The sequence below is a fragment of the Miscanthus floridulus genome, chromosome 8 (genome assembly GCF_019320115.1).
Source record: "Miscanthus floridulus cultivar M001 chromosome 8, ASM1932011v1, whole genome shotgun sequence".
In the NCBI taxonomy this organism is placed as follows: Eukaryota; Viridiplantae; Streptophyta; class Magnoliopsida; order Poales; family Poaceae; genus Miscanthus; species Miscanthus floridulus.
The window spans coordinates 2,175,902-2,195,448 of record NC_089587.1 but is presented as its reverse complement, the minus strand read 5'-3'; the positions used below and the strand labels follow the sequence as shown (position 1 = coordinate 2,195,448).

General features: G+C 49.3%; 4 protein-coding genes and 1 pseudogene across 5 annotated transcripts; 2 read left to right on the top strand and 3 right to left on the bottom strand.

Moving 5' to 3' along the window:
* Positions 1-95: 95 nt before the first annotated feature.
* LOC136475500 (phytochrome-interacting ankyrin-repeat protein 2-like) lies at positions 96-3,788 on the bottom strand. The gene is made up of 3 exons (XM_066472977.1): positions 3,064-3,788; positions 1,199-1,370; positions 96-674 (listed from the first exon to the last, which is right to left on the bottom strand). The coding sequence occupies exons 1-3, from the start codon at positions 3,175-3,177 to the stop codon at positions 463-465; spliced, it is 498 nt and encodes a 165-aa protein (XP_066329074.1). The 5' UTR covers positions 3,178-3,788; the 3' UTR covers positions 96-462.
* Positions 3,789-4,274: 486 nt separating this feature from the next.
* LOC136477781 (mitogen-activated protein kinase kinase kinase 17-like) lies at positions 4,275-5,375 on the top strand (annotated as a pseudogene).
* Positions 5,376-5,544: 169 nt separating this feature from the next.
* On the top strand, positions 5,545-8,445 carry LOC136475496 (uncharacterized). The gene is made up of 8 exons (XM_066472973.1): positions 5,545-6,137; positions 6,256-6,782; positions 6,911-6,961; positions 7,049-7,156; positions 7,475-7,570; positions 7,662-7,763; positions 7,850-7,909; positions 8,016-8,445. The coding sequence occupies exons 1-8, from the start codon at positions 5,615-5,617 to the stop codon at positions 8,079-8,081; spliced, it is 1,533 nt and encodes a 510-aa protein (XP_066329070.1). The 5' UTR covers positions 5,545-5,614; the 3' UTR covers positions 8,082-8,445.
* Positions 8,446-8,613: 168 nt separating this feature from the next.
* On the bottom strand, positions 8,614-11,904 carry LOC136475499 (thiosulfate sulfurtransferase 18-like). Its single transcript, XM_066472976.1, has 5 exons — positions 11,692-11,904; positions 11,452-11,624; positions 9,321-9,397; positions 9,127-9,180; positions 8,614-9,042 (listed from the first exon to the last, which is right to left on the bottom strand). The coding sequence occupies exons 1-5, from the start codon at positions 11,724-11,726 to the stop codon at positions 8,887-8,889; spliced, it is 495 nt and encodes a 164-aa protein (XP_066329073.1). The 5' UTR covers positions 11,727-11,904; the 3' UTR covers positions 8,614-8,886.
* A 2,897-nt stretch (positions 11,905-14,801) lies between these two features.
* LOC136475497 (trifunctional UDP-glucose 4,6-dehydratase/UDP-4-keto-6-deoxy-D-glucose 3,5-epimerase/UDP-4-keto-L-rhamnose-reductase RHM1-like) lies at positions 14,802-17,371 on the bottom strand. 2 transcript variants are annotated; one of them, XM_066472974.1, is made up of 2 exons: positions 17,213-17,371; positions 14,802-16,284 (listed from the first exon to the last, which is right to left on the bottom strand). In XM_066472974.1, exon 2 carries the CDS (start codon positions 16,238-16,240, stop codon positions 14,969-14,971), a length of 1,272 nt encoding a protein of 423 aa, XP_066329071.1. In that variant the 5' UTR covers positions 16,241-16,284; positions 17,213-17,371; the 3' UTR covers positions 14,802-14,968. The 2 variants fall into 2 exon arrangements, with proteins under 2 accessions (XP_066329071.1, XP_066329072.1); XM_066472975.1 differs by having other exon boundaries at positions 14,802-16,281; positions 17,213-17,348.
* Between the last annotated feature and the right edge of the window lie 2,176 nt (positions 17,372-19,547).

Genomic DNA, 19,547 nt, shown 5'->3' with positions numbered 1-19,547 from the left:
TTCCACGACTCGGGTTCGACATGTCACTTATCGAGTAGTATGCTGCTGCTGCTTCACCAGCTTCGCCCTTCCACAGCAAAAGCAACCACAGCGCGCAAGGAACTTATCCAAGGATTACTGTGGCAGAATGAATGCTACATAGAATGTTTCCACTCAGATGTTAAAATCTGAACAACAAAATTACATGTTTGGTAACATACAACAATCATTCGAAGTAGCAGATTACAGGTAAAGTGCAATTACACCCAGCTGAGTACCCGTATGGTATCATCTAACATTCACTCATAGTAGATTAGAGGTACCATCCAACAATTATTCAAAGTCAAAGATGACAGCTCCATCATCCAGACATCAAGCAAATGTACTCAATGGTGATGCGCACACAACTCACCATATGACCTGACATAACTTCTCCATCTTTCTCAAACTGCATCATATCTCGGTGCACCTGCTGCTTTTGCTCTAGTTATCCGAGCTCAATGAAGTCTCGCCAGGCGAATCACTTTCGTCTTGCATGCGCTTCATCTCATATGCCCATTCTAACCCAGAGCAGTAATGGAGGGGGGGATTGAACCTATGGTCATTCATCTCAGGAGGAAGGAATGCTCCATTCTCAATCAGGAACCTCACAGCCTTCTTGTTCCTTTCTTTGGCAGCAATGTGTAGAGGAGTCCCTGTGTTCAACCAAGAAAAGGGCCAATCAGACTCCCAGGATAAAAGAACAGGTCTACTCATATCATTATTCTGTATAAACATGTTACAATAAATTTCCACACTATTGCTAGAGAAGTAGAAGCATATATGATTTAATCATGAAGTGGTTTCTTCCATACAAAATTGCCACATATGTCCTTACGCATGAACTGAAACCATGTTACATCATTCCGATACAACTTCGGTTTAAATGCAACCAAAAAAAAAAACTTCGGTTTAAACTGAATGAATTTGAGGCCCAGAATAACCAGGAAGGCATCACTACTGCATACTTATGCAAACACATGTAATATCCAGGTCTCAGAGGAGGGGGAGTGCAACTCTGCATAGTGGTTACATAGCAAGGCAGTCAACATAAGCTGGAAAGATATGTTCATGAAGCAGCATCAACTCCATCATGAAACATGATTAATGACACTGCAAATTGTGCATAGTCAACAACTTTACTCTCTAACAGTGCAGGCAAGAGGAAGTGTGAACTTACAGCCACAGGCCCCTTTGGTTCGAGCATCAATATTGGCACCACGCTCCAGTAGTTCATCCATGATTTTAACATGCCCACCCTGAGCAGCCAGATGGAGTGGGGTAGCACCAGGACATTTTGGTCCCCATGCAGGTGCATTGACGCCCATCCCATCATCCAGGAGACGTCGGACCTAGGCAGAAAGAGAACCATATTTTGTTATCTAATAAGATAGGTGAATAAACAAAAACATTTAGCACTAGGCACTGTCGCACCGACAGGCAACAAGAGAAATAAAAAGAGAACATTATTAATAAAGGTTAATATAGGATGAATATCATTCTGAAGGTAAAAACAGTGGTATTTCTTCCCAAATGTGTCTATAACAATTGCCAAATGAGTCAACGCAGTATATTTATTGCTAGTTGAAGCACATGAAAACAAGGAATAAGAAAAAGGGAAATAGTTATGTACAGCCAGTCACAGATGAAGATTGGCAAAATACTTGATGAGGAACTAAAATTGAGAATCAGATAATTCAGAACGAATTGAGAGAGTAGAATTTTGAACATGGTCATATGGGCTTAAGATGGGCACAGAATTTTGATATAATTATAAAGGTGATGGCCAACAAAACTAGTTTTACATCTAGAAGCAGTTGTTTGTTTGGATTCATCTATTGAGACTTGTTGTATTGCTCTGCTTAGCTTCAGGGTGGTGACAAAAAAGAATTACTGAAATACTGGTTACCTTGACCTGAGTGCACTTTTATACAAGGTTCGAAAAAACGCAATTACACGTGATTAATCTCGATTAAACGCTAAACAGAGGCCCAACGTTTCGTTTAGGGCCTAGGCGCCCAATTAAGCGCTGGTCGTGCCTAGACACTGCGTCTACGCGCTAGGCGGCACGGACGCGTGAAAAATCGGCGCTAGGCGTCGCTGGACGGGCGGGCGGCAGCCGCGCGCGTGCAGAAAGCACGAGCGGGAGAGTGCGCGCTCGCGCAGGAAAATGCACGGGCAAGCGCAGGCTGCGTGCGAAAACAGAGCGGGCGGGAGGGATTAGATAGATACGGCGAAATTACTCTGCTCCTTTTCTTTCCTCAGACACGCAAGGCCGTGACCTGCCGCCGCTCTTGCCGCTAGTTGCGAGCGGAGCCCCTGATCAAGAAATCACACAGCCTGGAGGGGATCGAGGGAGCTGCTCAAGAAATCGGCACATCCTGGAGGGGAATCACTGCAGGAGCAGCTGGTACAGGCCGCGGTGTTCTCCTGCAGTCCGGCCCCTTGCGTTGTCGCCGGCTATTGCAATTGCAAGTTTGATGTTTGCTAGTGCTAGTTGCCTAGTTGGTCAATGAATTGGATCAGTCTGCTAGCCTTTATGTGCGCTACCTCTTTAGTCCTTATGGGGTCGATGAATTGGATTGGGGTCTGCAGTCTGCTAGTCTTTATGCGTGCTACCTCTTTAGTCTTTATGGGGTCGATGAATTGGATTCAGTAGGCTAGCGCCTGCCTAGCGCCTAGCGTTTTCTTGAACCTTGCTTTTTATGTATTTGGTGTTTATTTGTGTGTGATGTGTGCACACAATTCATGCGAACCATCACGTGCTGCAATCTGTATATGGTATTCTGCCAATATGGATATAACATGTTACAGTCTATTTCCATTCTTTACTACACCTAATAAGTTGACATTTGCTGACCATTGGGAATAATTTATATACCATCAATCAAAATACAATAGCAGGCTCCTTTTCCCCTCTTCCAAAGTTTTGGTAATAGTATGGGTTCATTCACAGTCTAATCCAGTTTCGTATAGCCTGCAATGTATCACCAATCAATCAAGAGAAATAAAACGGGAGAGAGGGTATGTATGAATGATGGTTACCTCCTTGAGGTCTCCCTTGCGAGCAGCAACATGGAGCGGGTTCCAGCCACGGTCGTCAGCGTCGTGGCAGCTACGGGGGCGGCTCATGCTGAGCGACCTGCGCACCAGCACCATGGTATCCTTGGCGGCACCTCGGGCAGCAGGACGGGGGAGGATCTCCAGCTTCAGATCCAAAGCCACGGAGCAATGAAGCGAACGGGCAGAAAGTAGCGGGAATCGGTTCCGATGGAGGAAGCAGCCGGGGTGGTGGCGGAAGCACTCAGAGATTGGAATCGGAGAAGAGGGATCGGAGGAGACGACTAGCGGGAGTAGTTGCCCATGCCGAAGGGAGCAAAGGGATTCAAGCCGGGTCCGAGCGCGCGGAGGTTCTTGTGGAGCATCGGCGAGGAAGACGGCAGCATCGATGAGCGGCACGGGGCGTAAACCATAGTATGGAGGCGCGTGCTGTCTGGTGGAGATTTGTTCCCTTCTCGCTCCCTACTCCAATCGATCGGAATTCGACCGCCAAGCAGATCAGAGGAAGACGGAATTGGGGATCATAGCTAGCCTATCCCGCCGCCGATCCAGCGTCTGCGTCTGCGTCTGCCTGGTGGTGGTGGAGCTGGAGGGAGCGAGAGGGAAGAGGCGGATGAGCAAGCAAACCCTAGAAACAACAAATCGGAATCCAATTCCCGTCCGCTTCCTCCTCCTCTTTCTTGTTTTCTGAGACAAATTTTTCTTTGTCGATGGATGGACGGAATTGCCCCCCGAGCGGCCGAAACGGACACGACACGGCACGGCACGGCCAGGGTTGTGTCGGGTGCCCCCCGATGGGAAGGGCGCGACCAGGCGAGAGGTAGCCCATGGGCTAAATTTAGTATGTAAGTAAATGGAGGCCCATGAAGGGCCCGCCTAGATTTCTTTTTTTTTGGAACAGGCCCACCTAGATTTCATTCCGCTACGGTTGCGACGATTCCCCATTGAGGCTTTTACACGTATGCCATTAAAAAAGTTTGTAATTACACACAAGCCATTAAAAAAATTGACCGCACACGAGTGTCATCGTTCTGAACTTCTTTGCTCTCCAAGCCATTCCGTCGGAGTTCTGTTCGTTTTTCACCGTTTAAAGTCCTGACAAGTGGGTCCAGTCAGTCAAAACGTCCATAATACCCCACTCATCCCTATCCTCTCTCTCTCTCAATCTCTCTCTCTCTCTCTCATCCGCGTCTCCCACCTTCGACAACAAATCGCACAAAACCAAAAATTCGGCCGAAGCGAGCCAACTGATTCGAACAAACGAGCGCCGAGAAAACAGGAGGAGATAAGCAGAGGAGCGCCATGGCAACAGCAGCAGTCATCAGCGGTCGGTGGACGCGTGTCTGCACGCTCGGCCGCGGCGCGTCGGGCGCAGTGGTGTCGCTCGCCGCCGACGAAGCCTCGGGCACGCTCTTCGCGGTCAAGTCCGCACGCGCGGGGACGGCGGCGGCAGAGCACCTGCGGCGCGAGGGAGGCATCCTGTCCGCGCTCTGGTCCTTGCACGTCGTCCCCTGCCTGGGCATCTGCGCCGCGCCCCGACGGGGGCTGCCAGCTGCTCCTCGAGTTCGCGCCGGGGGGCTCGCTCGCGGACGTGGTGGCTCGGAGCAGCGGAGGCGGGCGCCTCGGCGACGACGAGCGCGCGGTGGCCGCGTACGCCGCGGACGTGGTGTGGGGCCTGGCGTACCTCCACGCGCGGTCACTCGTGCACAGGGACGTCAAGGCGCAGAACGTCGTGGTCGGCGCCGACGGCCGCGCCAAGCTCGCGGACTTCAGGTGCGCCAGGGCGGTGGGCAGCTCCGGCTCCGGGTCCGCCTCCGCGCGCCCCACCATCATCGGCGGCACGCCGACGTTCATGGCGCCTGAGGTGGCTCGCGGGGAGGAGCAGGGCCCCGCCTCAACATCTAGCGCTGGGCTGCACCGTCGTCGAGATGGCCACGGGCCGCGCGCCATGGAGCGACGTGGTGGACAGCCTCCCCGCAGCCGTGCACCGGATCGGGTACACCGACGCCGTGCCGGAGGTGCCCGTGTGGATGTCCGCCGAGGCTAAGGACTTACTGGCCTGCTGCTGCTTCGCGAGGAACCCGCGCGACCGGTGCACGGCGGCGCAGCTCTTGGAGCACCCGTTCCTGCTGGCGTCAGCAGCCGGCTGCGGCGGCGTCAAGGCGGAGGGGGCGGCTGCTGCGGCGGAATGGCGGGTGTCTCCCAAGAGCACGCTGGACGCCGCGGCCAAGAAGAACGAGAAGAGAGAGAGTTTGAGAGAGATGATATGGATGAGAGGGGTATTATTGACGTTTTGACTGAGCGGACCCACTTATCAGGACTTCAAACAGTGAAAAACGAATGGAACTCCGATGAAATGGTTTGGAGAGAAAAAAGTTCAGAACGATAGCACTCGTGTACGGTTAATTTTTTAATAGTTTACGTATAATTATAAATTTTTTTTAATGACATGCATAAAAGCCTCTTCCCCATTTTGCGTGCAGTGCAAAATCCCACGCGCTGGCAAAACCCTCTTCCCCTTCTCTCCGCCGCCGCCATGGCCGCCGCCGCCGCACGCTCCCGCGCCGCCGCGGCGTGGGCCCGCCTCCTCTCCCTGCGGCCGCATAGCCTCGCGGAATCCACCGCACTCCCCGGCCACCGACATCATCTAGGCTCGCGGATCACGCCGCCGCGCCGCCACCTGGCATTCTCCGCCTCCGCCGGGGGCGCCAGGCCCAACCAGAAGATCCAGAGCGAGCGGGTCGTGCACGAGCTGCTCGCTCAGGTCGAGCGCGAGCGCCAGCGGGAGCGACAGGACCGCCGCGCAAAGGACGGCAAGGACCAGGAGGAAGAGCCAGAGGAGGAGGAGGACTACATGGGCGTCAAGCCGCTCATAGAGAAGCTCGAGCGACGCAAGGCCAAGGAGGCGGCCGCAGACGAAGGCTTCTGGGAGCCCACCGACTCCGACAGCGACGAAGACGACGAGCGCTACACGCCCGACGCCATCAAGCGACGCGTCGACGAGTTCGAGCGCAAGTGCAAGCGCCATGGGGAGTACCTGCAATCATTCGCAGAGGCCGGTAATAAACCTAGCAGCCTCTCATCATCCCGTCCTCCATCCATTTCCACTACATTTAGTTACTTTTGTCCCCTTCAATTCAACAATTCTCTGTCCTCTGCCATCGACAAATGTGACAGACACCCTGGACGAGGCTCACAAATGGATGACCAAAATCAACAAGTTCGAGGAGCGCCATCTCAAACTGCCACTGGAGTACAGGGTCATTGGCGACATGATGAACCTTCTCAAGGATGCCACGGGGAAAGAGCGCTTCGTTCTCCTTCAGAAGCTCAACCGAGCCGTCAGGATCATGGAAATCAAGGAGGCCTACGACCCCAGTAACCCTGCAAACTTTGGGCTCATCCAGCACCAGCAGGTTGGTTCTCCAGAGGATGTCATGCTCAATGCTGGCTTTGATAAGGAGAAGCAGATGATCCAAGGGGCAGAACTTGAGGGTGATGAGGAGGAATTCAATGAGGCAAAGGAGAGGGATGATATGCTCATAGAGAAACTCAATGCTATTGAAAAGAAGATTGAGGAGAAGCTAGAACTGTTGGATCATACCTTCGGTAAGAAAGGCAGAGTTTTGGAGGAGGAAATCAAGGATTTGGTGGAGGAGCGTAATTCCCTGTCTGAGAAGAAGAGGAGACCTATGTACAGAAAAGTAAGTAGAATCATCAATTGAAAATGGTCCGATCGGCCTAGCAAACTTTTGCCTGGATCTATCTTCCATTGATGCCTTTCATGTTGCATTATGTGCTAACACGGATATCGCCATGACACACCTTACAGGGTTTTGATGTGAAAGTTATTGACGTTAACAGGACATGCAAAGTCACAAAGGTTAGTGTTCTTTGTTTGAGTGACTTCAACTGCTAATTATAGCCTTTTCACCAACTCTGTTGCCTAATTTTACATCGTGCTTATCAGGGAGGACAAATAGCAAAATTCACAGCGCTATTGGCCACTGGAAATTACAATGGTGTTGTTGGCTTCGCGAAAGCTAAAGGCCCAACAGCCAAGATTGCAATACAGAGGGTATGGATGATTTACCTTTCCAAACAAATTACTAAACTTGTTCCTGGTGCCAGTTAAGGCAGTAGCATTGAGTTGTGGACTCCTAATAATAGATAAGACAACTAAACCTTTGTGGGTTGGGATATTTACAGAAGTAGTATATATATAATAATAGAGAATCCTTGACCTCGAAAATATCTTATTAGTTACCTGGGAATCTCTATCGTATGCTTGATGGTTGAGCAACTGGTTTCATGCTTCATTTGGAATTAGCTGAGTCAACTGAGGCATCAAGGTCTTACAGGACGTGTCTTTTTTTTCCCCCCTTCTCTTCACCAGGCATATGAGAAATGCTTCCAGAATCTCCACTACATGGAGCGATACGAGGATCACACAATTGCTCATGCTATCCAGGCCAAATATGAGAAAACTAAGGTGAACACACGGAAATACGAAATCTCTCTTGTATATGTGAATCCTGCTGTGGTAACTCTGGTGGGTCTGATGGCTGCTTGTGTATCTTAAGATATACCTCTGGCCTGGACCAATGAGGAGTGGAATGTCTGCTGCTGGTAGGACTGTTGAGACTGTGCTGTACTTGGCCGGTTTCAGCAACGTCAAGACAAAGGTGTGATTCTAAAGTCCAAGCGATCACTATTAGTCCTTTTTGTATTTCAAAGTTGTGATATTCTTTTCTTGCCTTTTGTCTTGCAGATTATTGGATCAAGGAACCCACTTAATGTGATTAAAGCTCTCTTCATAGCTTTGAATGCTGTATGTGTGCCCATTTCTTTCTCAAAATCTACCCATTTCAATCTTCTCATTCTTGATACTTATTTATAGGTCATCTTGTCTAATTTGTCCATCAACTTGTTTGCAGATTGAAACTCCAAAGGATGTCCAACAGAAGTTTGGGCGTACTGTCGTCGAGTCATATTTATTGTAACCATCTGATTGTTTCGAGGACTCAGTCAGCGGAGCCTCTATAGGTTTTGCCATGACAAGACCAAGGAGGCAAATGGCAGGTCCAACCAACGAGAGCCTCTTTGTTTTGGTGGTGATGTCGACCCTTGATGAGAGGGTGCATGTTGAAGCAACAAAAATATCAGTGCCAACAGTAATCAGATAAATAGACGGTATTCCCCTGACCCTTTGTTTGTAGAACTTGAATGAACCTGGGGACACGCATTTGAGGGTTCTTGTATAAATCAAGATCGGAATCAAAATTGCCTCCTCCTTTTATGACGAGGTGCCTTGGTTTTTTTTTTTTTTTACCATAGCTTCTTCTCCCTGCATACTGTTGTTTGGATGATAAAATCAATTGAATATTAATTTTTTCATGAGTTAGTGTAGGGCAATAGGCCATCTTGCTCATTCATTGTGTATGTCATGTGATTGACTGAGTGCTGGTGGTGGTTGGGATCCAGCATTCCTCAACTGGTTGATTCTGTGAGAACTGTAGTAGGTGGGATTGTTCATCCGTGAATGTTAGGTGGCATTTACCATGTGTTTAGTTTATTGGCACCGCATACACGTACAGTTGTCGGATCATACAAGTAGAAGTAGACACAGTTTAGGGTTTATAGCAGCAAGTAGAAGGCAGTAGCTTTATTTTATTTTGCCTGCCAGCTGAGTAGAGTAGAGAGTAGATTGCATTGTAGAACGCTGATGGAGGCAGGGGCTTGAATTGCTTGCTTGCGGCACATGAGGCTTAGGGATCTGTCTGCTGCTGTGCGTGGCCGCCATTGAGGCTAGGCTTGGCTGCTTGGTGCTGGTGGCGGTGTTGGTGGACGTGGAGATGCATCATGTTCCATGTCGCCGGGGACGGGGAGTGGGTGGTGGACGGGGAAGCCATGGTGCACCCAGGCAAGGTAGCCACCTCCCATGTTCTTGACCTTCTTGAATCCCTGCAGGCATATGTTGTGTGCATCAGAGTAGGCAAGCTGTTGGTAGTAAAGTATATCTGTGACGATGTTGTGTACAGTTCTTACTGCTGCTTGGAGATCAATGCATGCTAGCTCTGATCTCTTGCCGCTTTGGCACCCCTGCAGATTGCAAATATATATGTTTTATTTAGCATGCATTATTACTAGGCATTATCGCAGGAATAGACTCCTCTAGTTGGTATGTATACTAATATAATATATGAAAGCTACGTAGTATATATGAGACGGTGACGTGGTACCACTAGGACGGGTTCCTCTTTGCTGGTCAAAAGCGACGCCACCTGCTCCACAAATTGGGCGTTCTTCACCCGGCTTCCTGCGCGCGAATGTGTCAATCAGATAATAATTTTTTTTTGCTCATATACCACCTTTATCTAATCTAATATATCAAAGCAGGAGATTTTGGCCGTCGTTCAGGGCATCCACGGTAGTGAAAAAGATTTCATCCGTCTGATTCTAATTTCACGGTTCAGATTTACTTCCAACGTTCTTTCTTGTTTGCTCAACGTGTTACCCTATCGGTGGTTGCTCTAAAAAATATTGGCTCTCCAGAAATTTCTCATCGCTTCCACATCCAGCCAACAGCCTCTTCCTCCCCTCCCCGAGCCGCCCTTGCCAGCGCCGCCGCCGCCGCTCTGCGCGCCCCAACCACGGGGACGCTCCCTCCCTCTGCTCTTCCTCTCTCTCTCTCTCTCTCTCTCTCTCTCTCTATCTCTATATATATATATATATATATATATATATATATATATATATATATATATATATACACCCACGCGGTGCCGCACGCCGGCCGGCTATCGTCGCGGGCGGGCCGACGCCCCTGGCTCGGTCGTTTGCGGTGGCCGCTCCTCGGCGCAGCGGCGCGGGCGCGGCCACCCCCTCCCCCCGCCATGGCCGGCTCCCCACTCTGGGTTCGGGTGGGGCGGCGGTGAGCCCCCGGCAGGTGCTGCGGCGGCGCGCCTAGCTGCGACGGTTATGGCCTTCGGTGCCTCCGCTACAGTCCCCTCTGCTCCGTTCGCTTGTTATCTCCCAGGTGAAGCAAGAACATCACTCTCCTCTATTAGTCCCATTACGGTCGCCTCTATTTCCCTCTTCTGATCTGTGCTAGACATTGACGGATTTGAGAAGGAAATGTAGTTGCTTTCCCTTAATCTCTGTCCCTTCTTCTGATGGGCTCTCTTTTGATCTATGATAGAGATTGACGGATTCAACAAGAAAACCTACATAGTTTGCTTAAATCTCCATCCCATCTCTCCATTTATTAAACACTGACGCACGTATCAATGGATCCATTCGTTTCCTTGAAATGGGAACACATCTCGACACATCTATGAATGGATAGCACCTCTGTAAATCCATGCTATGCTCTATTTCTTCCTCCCTGAACTTGCTTGGTCTTGGTATGGTAACCTAAAAAAATCCTCTTTATTTCCTTTGACACCTTATATCTCTCATATGATCCCTTAATTTCGTTTCCTGTATGTATGGATTTATTTTGCTTGTGCATAAGGTTCAAGGTTTCTGGCAGAAAAAATCTAAGCATGTCTCTATGCACTATGCTGCTGTTGTAATCTTTTCAGTATATATAACCCTGTGCCTATGGTGCTGCTTTATTTATTTTACCACCGACGCACGCGAGGACGCGCGTGATGGACTAGTTTATTTTATCCCTGTCAGGTTGGAAGCCAGCGTGTATTGTATATGGACGCTTTGATGGCCATATGCATGAACATAGGCATATATAGCGGCTAGGTACATGGACATGGCATTGGCATGGATTAGCAGCAGTAATCAATAGGGTGTTTAGGTTGAGACATCAAACAATTCTAGATAAGATGGTGCATCACGAGTCTATTCCTCAAATTTAGTGAAATAACTTCATTTCTCGTAATAGTAACTTATTTCTGAGGAACAAGGTGACGACAGATCAACCTATTTTATTTCACGAACCAAACCAAAAAAAAAAGGTCAAAGAGTAAAATGACGATGGACCAGCATATTCCCCAAACAAACATCATGTAAGTGAACTGTGAATATGAACGGAGGCTATATGTATACTCGTTCCATTCCTAATTACAAGGTTTTTTTTTTCCGTTGATACATACGTAGTAACAGTGCATATCTAAATATATAGAAAAAATTACGAAGCTAGAAAGACCAAGATATTTTAAGATATATATTTGCTTGAGCTAAAGCGGATGTTGTTATAGGGAGAGCTGCTGCGGATACACAGATTGCAGATGCAGCCACAGCCAGAGCCCGCAGCTAGAGCACCTCACCTTAGTACTACTGAACAAGCTCTTTTTACAACGGAGAGAATAGCTAGTGTAATTTACTAGCTAAACAGAGAGATTGATTTCTGCTTACCTTCCGGAGTGATGAACATGTAGGGGACGTTGAGGGAGTTTTGGGGCTCCACGAGATGGCCCAGCTTGGCGAGCTCCTCCTCCGTCCTCACGTCCAGGTAGCGGTGGCCGCCGGCAGAGGAGATAATAAGGTCCCTCGCCGCCGTCACGTCCACCGCCGGCGCTGCCTCCGACCTGCAAGCAGCTGCATCACTACCTGGGTTTCACATTTGTAGCGTAGTACGGAGTAAGTAACAAGTACCCGCAGTTGTCCGGCTCGTGAGGAGGAGGCGCCATGGATCTCGCGCTCGTGGCTGCTACAGTGGCTTCGTTCGATCTCTGCCCTGCCCTCCTGGAATTTGGTAAAGCTACCTGCTTCTGCGATTCTGGTAACCACGCTACTAGTGGTAGTAGTGTCGTGCACTAACCAGCCAGAGCCAGTCACCAACAACAAATCCGATCCGGTCAGTGTCGGCCCATCAATCCATCAGAGTATGTGTGCTCTCTCCACTTGGCTTTCCGATCATTGCGATGGAGATGCACAAACTAACACGCCTAACCTCATCGATGTCCTTCCTCCGTCCCTTTCTAACGGCTCACTTCTCAGAGGAATCAAACGTACTTTCTCTGTCCTAAATTACATGTCAATTTGATTTTTTTTTGGTTCATTCATGTTGCTACATATCTAGACATATTATATTCAGATGCATAGCAAAATGAATGTATCAAAAAGCTAAAGCGACCTATAATTGGGAATGGAGGGAGTACTTAATTTCGACTAAATATATATATACAAGAGAATATTAATATTTATGGTGCATAATTAGTATAATTAGATAGATCGTTAAATCTATTTTAATAATACACTTGTTTAAAGATACAAATGATGCTAATATTTTATACAAATCTAGTTAAACTGAAAGAAAGTTTGCCTAGCATAAGGACACTTAAAAAAGAGATAGATTAAGTACCCTTTTATTTCTTCCTGCACACCGATCTCAGCTGCTCAAGCCTAAGGGCTCTCAAGGATTCCCGAGTAGGTATTAGATTGAATTTAGGAGGAGCTCCGCTAAACAATTTCTTTTATGGAGAATTGGTTCCCTAAAATGAACTAGGATGAGGCTAGGAGCTTGTTCTCTCCACGCATTGAACCACTCTTACGTAAGCTAAAGTTTAGCCCACAAAGTCCTTATATAGACTTACCTCCCATGAAAAAAGGGTCCGAAGGAGCTCTAGTTAATAGTACAAGACAACTCTTCCACCCTTGAACGAGTGGTTTATTGTCAGATAACTGGAAAACTTTCATTTGTTTTTATTGCAAAAACTAAGGATCAAGCATGCAATTACCACTAAATTCCAAGAGTTTATACCCCTGAGAAGAAGACGCAAACATGAGTTGAGTACAACAGTAACACCCAGTTATGTTACAAAATCAGCATCCAGTTACATGTTGTATAGCCATTCTTCATGACCACACACAAACAAAACGAGCTGACAACCAGTAATAATTACGTGTTACATGCTGTAGACGTTGTTCATTAAATTAGCACACACAGAGGCAACTAGAAGATAGATATTATATACATCTGCCTTTCTTGGTAACTTTTGAAAGTCGGATGCTGCTGCATGCTGTTGCTCCATGCATACAGGAGAAGATACATTTTTTTATAGGAGTAGAGGACGGATGTTCAACGAGGAGAGGGTCATCAGAAAGAAAGAAAAAAAAGGCAGAGGGAGGTGAGTCAGCTTACCACCAATTGCCGGTCCCCTGTTTACAGCATAGCAGAGAGCCAGAGCAGGACCGCCAATTATTCGGCCAGGGCCTGTTTGCTGCATCAGCATCCGAAAAATGTATTTTTTTTCTCTTTCTTTACACTCTAAAATGACGATTCATCTCGACGAGAGCAACGTAACGGTGAAATCCATTATGTCCTTTGATAATTTTTCCCTGCATTCAATCGATATAAATGAGGCTTAAATGGTGTGCTAAATAAAATTTGTGATGGTATATACTAACAAAACAGTAATAATGATAGGAATCTCTAATACACGACCATCACGCTCTGAGCGGACGGCGCGACCCTCTCCCTCTCCTCTCCCACGCACCCGCGCCCCCTCTCCCTCTCCCACGCGCCCGAGCCCGCGCTCGCGAGGACGCTCGAGCTCATCCTCCTCCCTCTCTCCCCTCCGGCAGTGGTGGCGCTGGCAAGGTAGGCCTCCTCCTCCTCCTCCTGGATCTGTTCGCGCCGGAGACGAAGAAGGTGGCGGTGCTAGGGTTCTAGCGGACGCGCCCCACCCTTCTTCCCCAGATCCGGTGGGCTATAGAAGGGCCGGCCGGGGGAGGCAGGCCGGTCAGGCGGTGGGGAAGGAGGATGGACGGTTTAGAGGGCCTGGCGGTGGTCGGGCCAGGTCGGGACGGGGGCGCCATGGCTGGAGCTCGGAGCTCCGCACGAGAGGGGGGGAGGGGAAGAAGGCGGCCGCCACCGGCGCTCGGGTTCCGGCGAACCCTAGCACCCGCGGCAGGGCGGTGGCCGGTGGTGAGGGCGAGGAGGAGGAGGATGGACGGGGTGCTCGACGGCGATGGACGGGGCGGCGGAGGGGCGTGGGTGCTCGACGGCCATGGACGGGGCATCGGAGGAGGGTCGCGTCGTGGGGAGGAAGAAGGGTCGCCATCACGGGTTAACTTCATCCAATAATGATATAACAAGCTAAAACGAGAACAAGAATGCTTGAAAACGTTGCAACACTACGTATGATTAAAGGGACCTGATGGATCCAACAATACAACGGCACGCGTCGGTCTATTATATTATGTCTACTACACAACCATGTGTTTTATGTAATTTCAATACATGATTTTTTTGTACCATAGGATTAAGATCCAACAGCTTTCATCTTTCTTTTACCTCCAGTCTTTTTCTACCTCCAGATAATCACAAATCACAAGATCATATATCCACAGATCACAAGAAATAATTTTTTCTATGGAAAGACAAATCATAGATCACAGAGGATGATGAGGAGGAGAGGCCTACCTGGAGCCGGATCCGCCGCCGCCACTGCCATGGCCGGCGCGGGCCCTAGATGACAAATATGGCCATGCGCAGCGTGCGCCCGCGGCCGAGGCGTTTCATCCGGCGAGCACGGGCGGGGCGCCCCATGCGCGCTTGATCTAGAGCAGCGGCTGCGCCTCGTCCGCCGCCGGCTGGGAGGACTGCGGGGCCGCGCGGGGCAGCAGGGAAGCAGCGCGAGCAGCAGGCCGGGGAGGCACGGGCGTGGTGTCTCCATGCACGCCGGTTATGACATGTGGATCCTAGACGTCATAGATACAAAAAAAAAAATTCATGTGTTTTTTTTGCTAAAATACATGTGTGTTGTATATTATTTCTGTATTATTAACCAACGGAAATACACGCGTACAAGTACATACATAATAATAGCTTGAAAATAATCACGCTATTGATAATTTGTCGTGGCGGATTATTCAGGTGTGAATGTGAAACCCGGCCGGCCACTAGGACTGGCCGGCCTGCAGGCAATCAATGCACGGTGGTGGTGGTTCCATTGGCGGGTTTGGCGCCATTGCTGTACGCCATTGCTGCTGCTGCTGCTGCGCCGGAATCATCCTGCTCTGCTCCTCCAGCCGCCGCTGCTGGGGAAGAAACCACCGTCGTCTTTGCTTGGTCTTGATGGGGTGTAGTTACAATGAAACGATCGAGCGTCCCCTTGACCTCCTTGGACGATCCCCGGCCTCCGTGATCCGGCATGACGCCTCCCGCCTTGGGATGCGGCAGCAGCGCCCCGGACACGTCCCCCCAGTAGTCAGGGTTGGCCACGTACCACTCCATGGTCTTCCGGAGCCCCTCCTCCCAGTGCGTGCGCTCGCGCCACCCCAAGCTCTTGAGCTTCTCGTCGTCCAGAAAATACCTCTGGTCGTTGAACGGCCGGTTGTCGACGAACTCGATGGCCTCGTCGGCGTTGAGGCCGAAGAGGCCGCAGATGTCCCTGGCCACGTCCATCACCGTGCGCTCCTTCTTTGTGCCGATGTTGTAGACGTGGCCGACCTCGCCGCGGTGAAGCACCACCTCGAACGCCTCGGCCACGTCCTCGCAGTAGAGGTAGCTGCGGACGTTGGTGCCGTCGCCGTGGATGGGCAGGCGCTGTCCCCTCATGGCCAGCAGCAAGAACTTGGGGATCAGCTTCTCCGGGAACTGGTGCGGACCGTACACGTTGTTCCCGCGCGTGGTGATCACGGGGAGGCCGTAGCTCCGCCCGTACGCCATCACCAGCATCTCCGCCCCTGCCTTGGTGGCCGCGTACGGGTTCGTCGGCAGCAGCTGCGACGCCTCGTGGTTGCCCACCACCGCGTCGCCGTCCGTCTCGCCGTACACCTCGTCGGTGCTGACGTGGATGAAGCGCCGGATCTGCCCCGCGTCGGCCATCCGGCAGGACTCGAGCAGGACGTGGGTGCCGTAGATGTTGTTCTTGGTGAACTCGAAGGAGTTGCCGAAGGAGTTGTCCACGTGGGTCTGGGCGGCGAAGTGCATCACGGTGTCGATGCCCTCGGTGGCCAGGATGAAGCTCACGAGGTCGGCGCTGGCGATGTCGCCCTTGACGAACTTGAAGTTGGGGTAGCTGCTCACGGGGAGCAGGTTCTTGAGGTTGGAGCAGTAGTCCAGCTTGTCCAGCACCACCACCTTGTACTCCGGGTACTTCTGCACGATGCGGATCGCCACGTGGGACGCGATGAACCCCGCCGCGCCCGTGATTAGGATCCTCTTCGGCTTGTAGGGTGATGTCGGCGCCGCCATTTTTCCTTTTTTTTTTATGTATGTATCCGCTTCAAATGCTGCTGCTGCAACCAACGAAACGGTGATATATGCAAATGACGATGGGAGTCAACGGAATTGTATTAATTAGCTAGTACATCTTCATTCTAATAACATGGTTGATTAATTTCCAAAAAGAATAAAATAAAATTAAAATGAAAATGTGTTTCTATATAATATGAGAAGCTGGCTAGCTGCAATAAAATTAAACATATATCACATACTTCCTCCGTCTACGAAAGAATGCAATTATGGTATCCGTGCCCGTTAAAAGAATTCAAGTTTGACCAAGTTTTATTCACATTTACGTCTCTAAATCGGTTTACTATGAAAGTGTACATTTCATGATTAATCTAATGATATTTATTTTGTAACATAAGTGTTACTAATTTTTTCCATAAATTTGGTCAAACTTGAAAGTATTTGGTTTCTTGAAATGCGATATTTACATTATTTTGTGGACGGAGGGGGTATATAAGAGTATACAAAAACTCGAGAAATATACACATATGCTACAACACTAAAAGGTACTATGTAAGAGCATCTCCAAGAGCCTTTCTAAATCTCACTCTCTAAATCATCATTTGAAGAGCCGTTTGCATAAAAATCGCTTTCTATATTTTTTTCACTCTTCAACGGTTCTTCTTTATCTCATGCGCACTCTAGAGAGCCATTCTCGTCTTCTATTTTTGGCTAGCGAAAAATCCGAAAAAAAGATGGCTATATTTAGATGACCATATAGAGAAGCTGTTGGAGGGTAGTTTTTCACCAAAATCTCTGTTCCTAGCATTTAGAAATGATATAAAGAGTCACGCTCTAAGCTTCCTTAATTTCCTTCTTCCCATTAGTTAATTAGGATAATGAGAACAATAATTTGACATGCATGCATGTTTTAAGTGTACGTATAAAAATTAAACGACCGAGGAGGATCGGAGGAAGTCGATTGCACCGTACCTTGTTCTTATATCGACGAGCTGATGAGCGGATCTGAGAGGAGCGAGATGAATGGATGGGATATGGAGGTATATAACTAGGATGAAGAGGATCTGATGAATGGATGGGATGGGAGTTAGGTATCTCATGTGGCTCATGCGCATCTGGGTAGTTACGCGCGATCCACACGACAACGTTCTCCTCGTCGTAGTTATAGATAGATGGAGACATGCAACTACACTGCCCATATATCCACGAACCCTACCTACTGCACTGCTCTCTGCAAGATCGGTCCCGTCCGGTACGGTCCTTAATTACCACTAGTAGGAGGGCGCGCGTGTGCAGTGGTACGTAAAATTTTAAGTGCTGTGACTAATAAGGTACAAAAGGCAATCAGAGCACATTCAGTTTCCTACATAGTATCAGTCTAGGGAATACGTCTGCCACTACTGGAAACAGGGACTACGCCTAAAAACACTCGGCAAAGGCTTTGTCGAGCGCTGCACTTGGCATAGGCCACTCGGAGAGAAAAAAGTCGGCAAAGCCTTCTTTGCCGAGTGTCATTTGTCGGGCACTCGGCTAAGCCTTTGCCGAGTGTCGACCGGACACTCGGCAAAGAAAAGTAGCCGTTAACGGTGCGCTATCATGACGATTGCTTTGCCAAGTGTCTCAAGTACGACACTCGGCAAAGAATTTATATAATTTTTTTCCCGAAATTGTTTGCCGAGTGTTGGCTCTCGGCAAATTTTTTTTTTTAAAAAAAAGTCTCTTTGCCGAGTGTCTGCAGTGACACTCGGCAAAGCCGTCCCCTTTGCCGAGTGCCGTGGCCTGACACTCGGCAAAGAGCCTAGCTTTGCCGAGTGTCCTTGCCATTACCTCGGCAAAGCTGGGAAATCTGGTGTTTTCATGCAGTTTTTGCCAGCTTTGCCGAGTGCAGTGGGCGTTGCACTCGGCAAAGAGGCCTTTGCTTTGCCGAGTGTGACACTCGGCAAAGCGTCTATAATTGCCTATTTTTTTCTTGTTTTTACATTCCAACACTTCCATCACACATTCAAACAGAAAATTTCACAGATATTCATCACATTCTTCAAATCCATGACATTCATCACACATCCATCCCATTATCACACATTCATCACTTACATATCACAAACACCATTTAGAAGTCACAAACATAAGTGTCTGAATATATCACATCGAAATTCACAAGTTCAAAAGTTGTTCATCATCTAACATCCAGTTTATTACCACAATTCCATGAACATGGACAAGTTCAAACTCATTACCAAATACGCCTTTGATCGGGCGGTGACTGATACGGATCCTGACGATTAGGCGGATTATTGGAACCCGCCGACTGAGGCTGCACAAAGGAGTATATATTCTATGTGTTAGACATGTACTTGGCTAGCTAATTAGAAATTACTTGCATGTAAGAGACTGCAATTAACTTTCATACTCACAGGTGTAGGTCCATCCCTAGGGTGAGGCTGCAGGTGGAGGTGGTGGAGCGAGCAGCTCAGGTGGCACAGCAAGACCCGTATGTTGCCCAAGGCTTTGAAGAAAGCCCGTGATGCTCGACAACCGAGTCTCATAGGTCTCCGTGATGCCCGTCAACCTACTCTCATAGGTCTGACGCTGGGACATCAGCTGCGCCTGTAGCTCTTGACGCTGCCGAGCTTCTTCTTCGAGCCGGGCCTGCAACATTTCACTCTAATGTTTCAGTAATGCATAGCTAATTACGGTGTGTAAAAGTCAATATACGACGAGTCAAACTGAAATTACCTCGAGGACGTCGACCCGCTGCTGTGCAACGGTCGGCCGTGTGCGTATGGCCGGGCTCTCGCTCGTGCTCCGGGCTCGGATCGTGGAGAGGTCAGGGGACAAGCGGTCGAGTCGATTGTGCCATCGGCAATCCACATGCGGCCGTGCTTCTTCCCTCCTCCCAACCTCATGACGAGCTCCGTATCAATCTCCTGCGTGCACGGGTCGAAGTCTGGCCCATGGACTGACCTTGCCGCCGACGTGTACTCGCTGATGCGGGTGTGGACGCTCGGGTTCGTGTACTCCTGGGGCCCGTCCTCCAGGCTGAAGGAGACGTCGGACGTCGCCTTTCCCTTATGGGACATGCACCATGCCTGGAAGTCCGAGCACTCCTGGCCTTGATGTGCCGCCCTCTACGAGAAAGACATCAAGAAGATTAGAAATCAGTCATAATTGAGCATCAGAATAGATAAATGAATTCGTGTACCCATGCGTCTCTGTATCCGGCGAGGTTGCGGCTGCCTTGATGGTGTGCTGGTCCTTGCATCTCCAAACGCCGTTCCCTTGCAGCGTTGTGCGTCGAGGCATACCC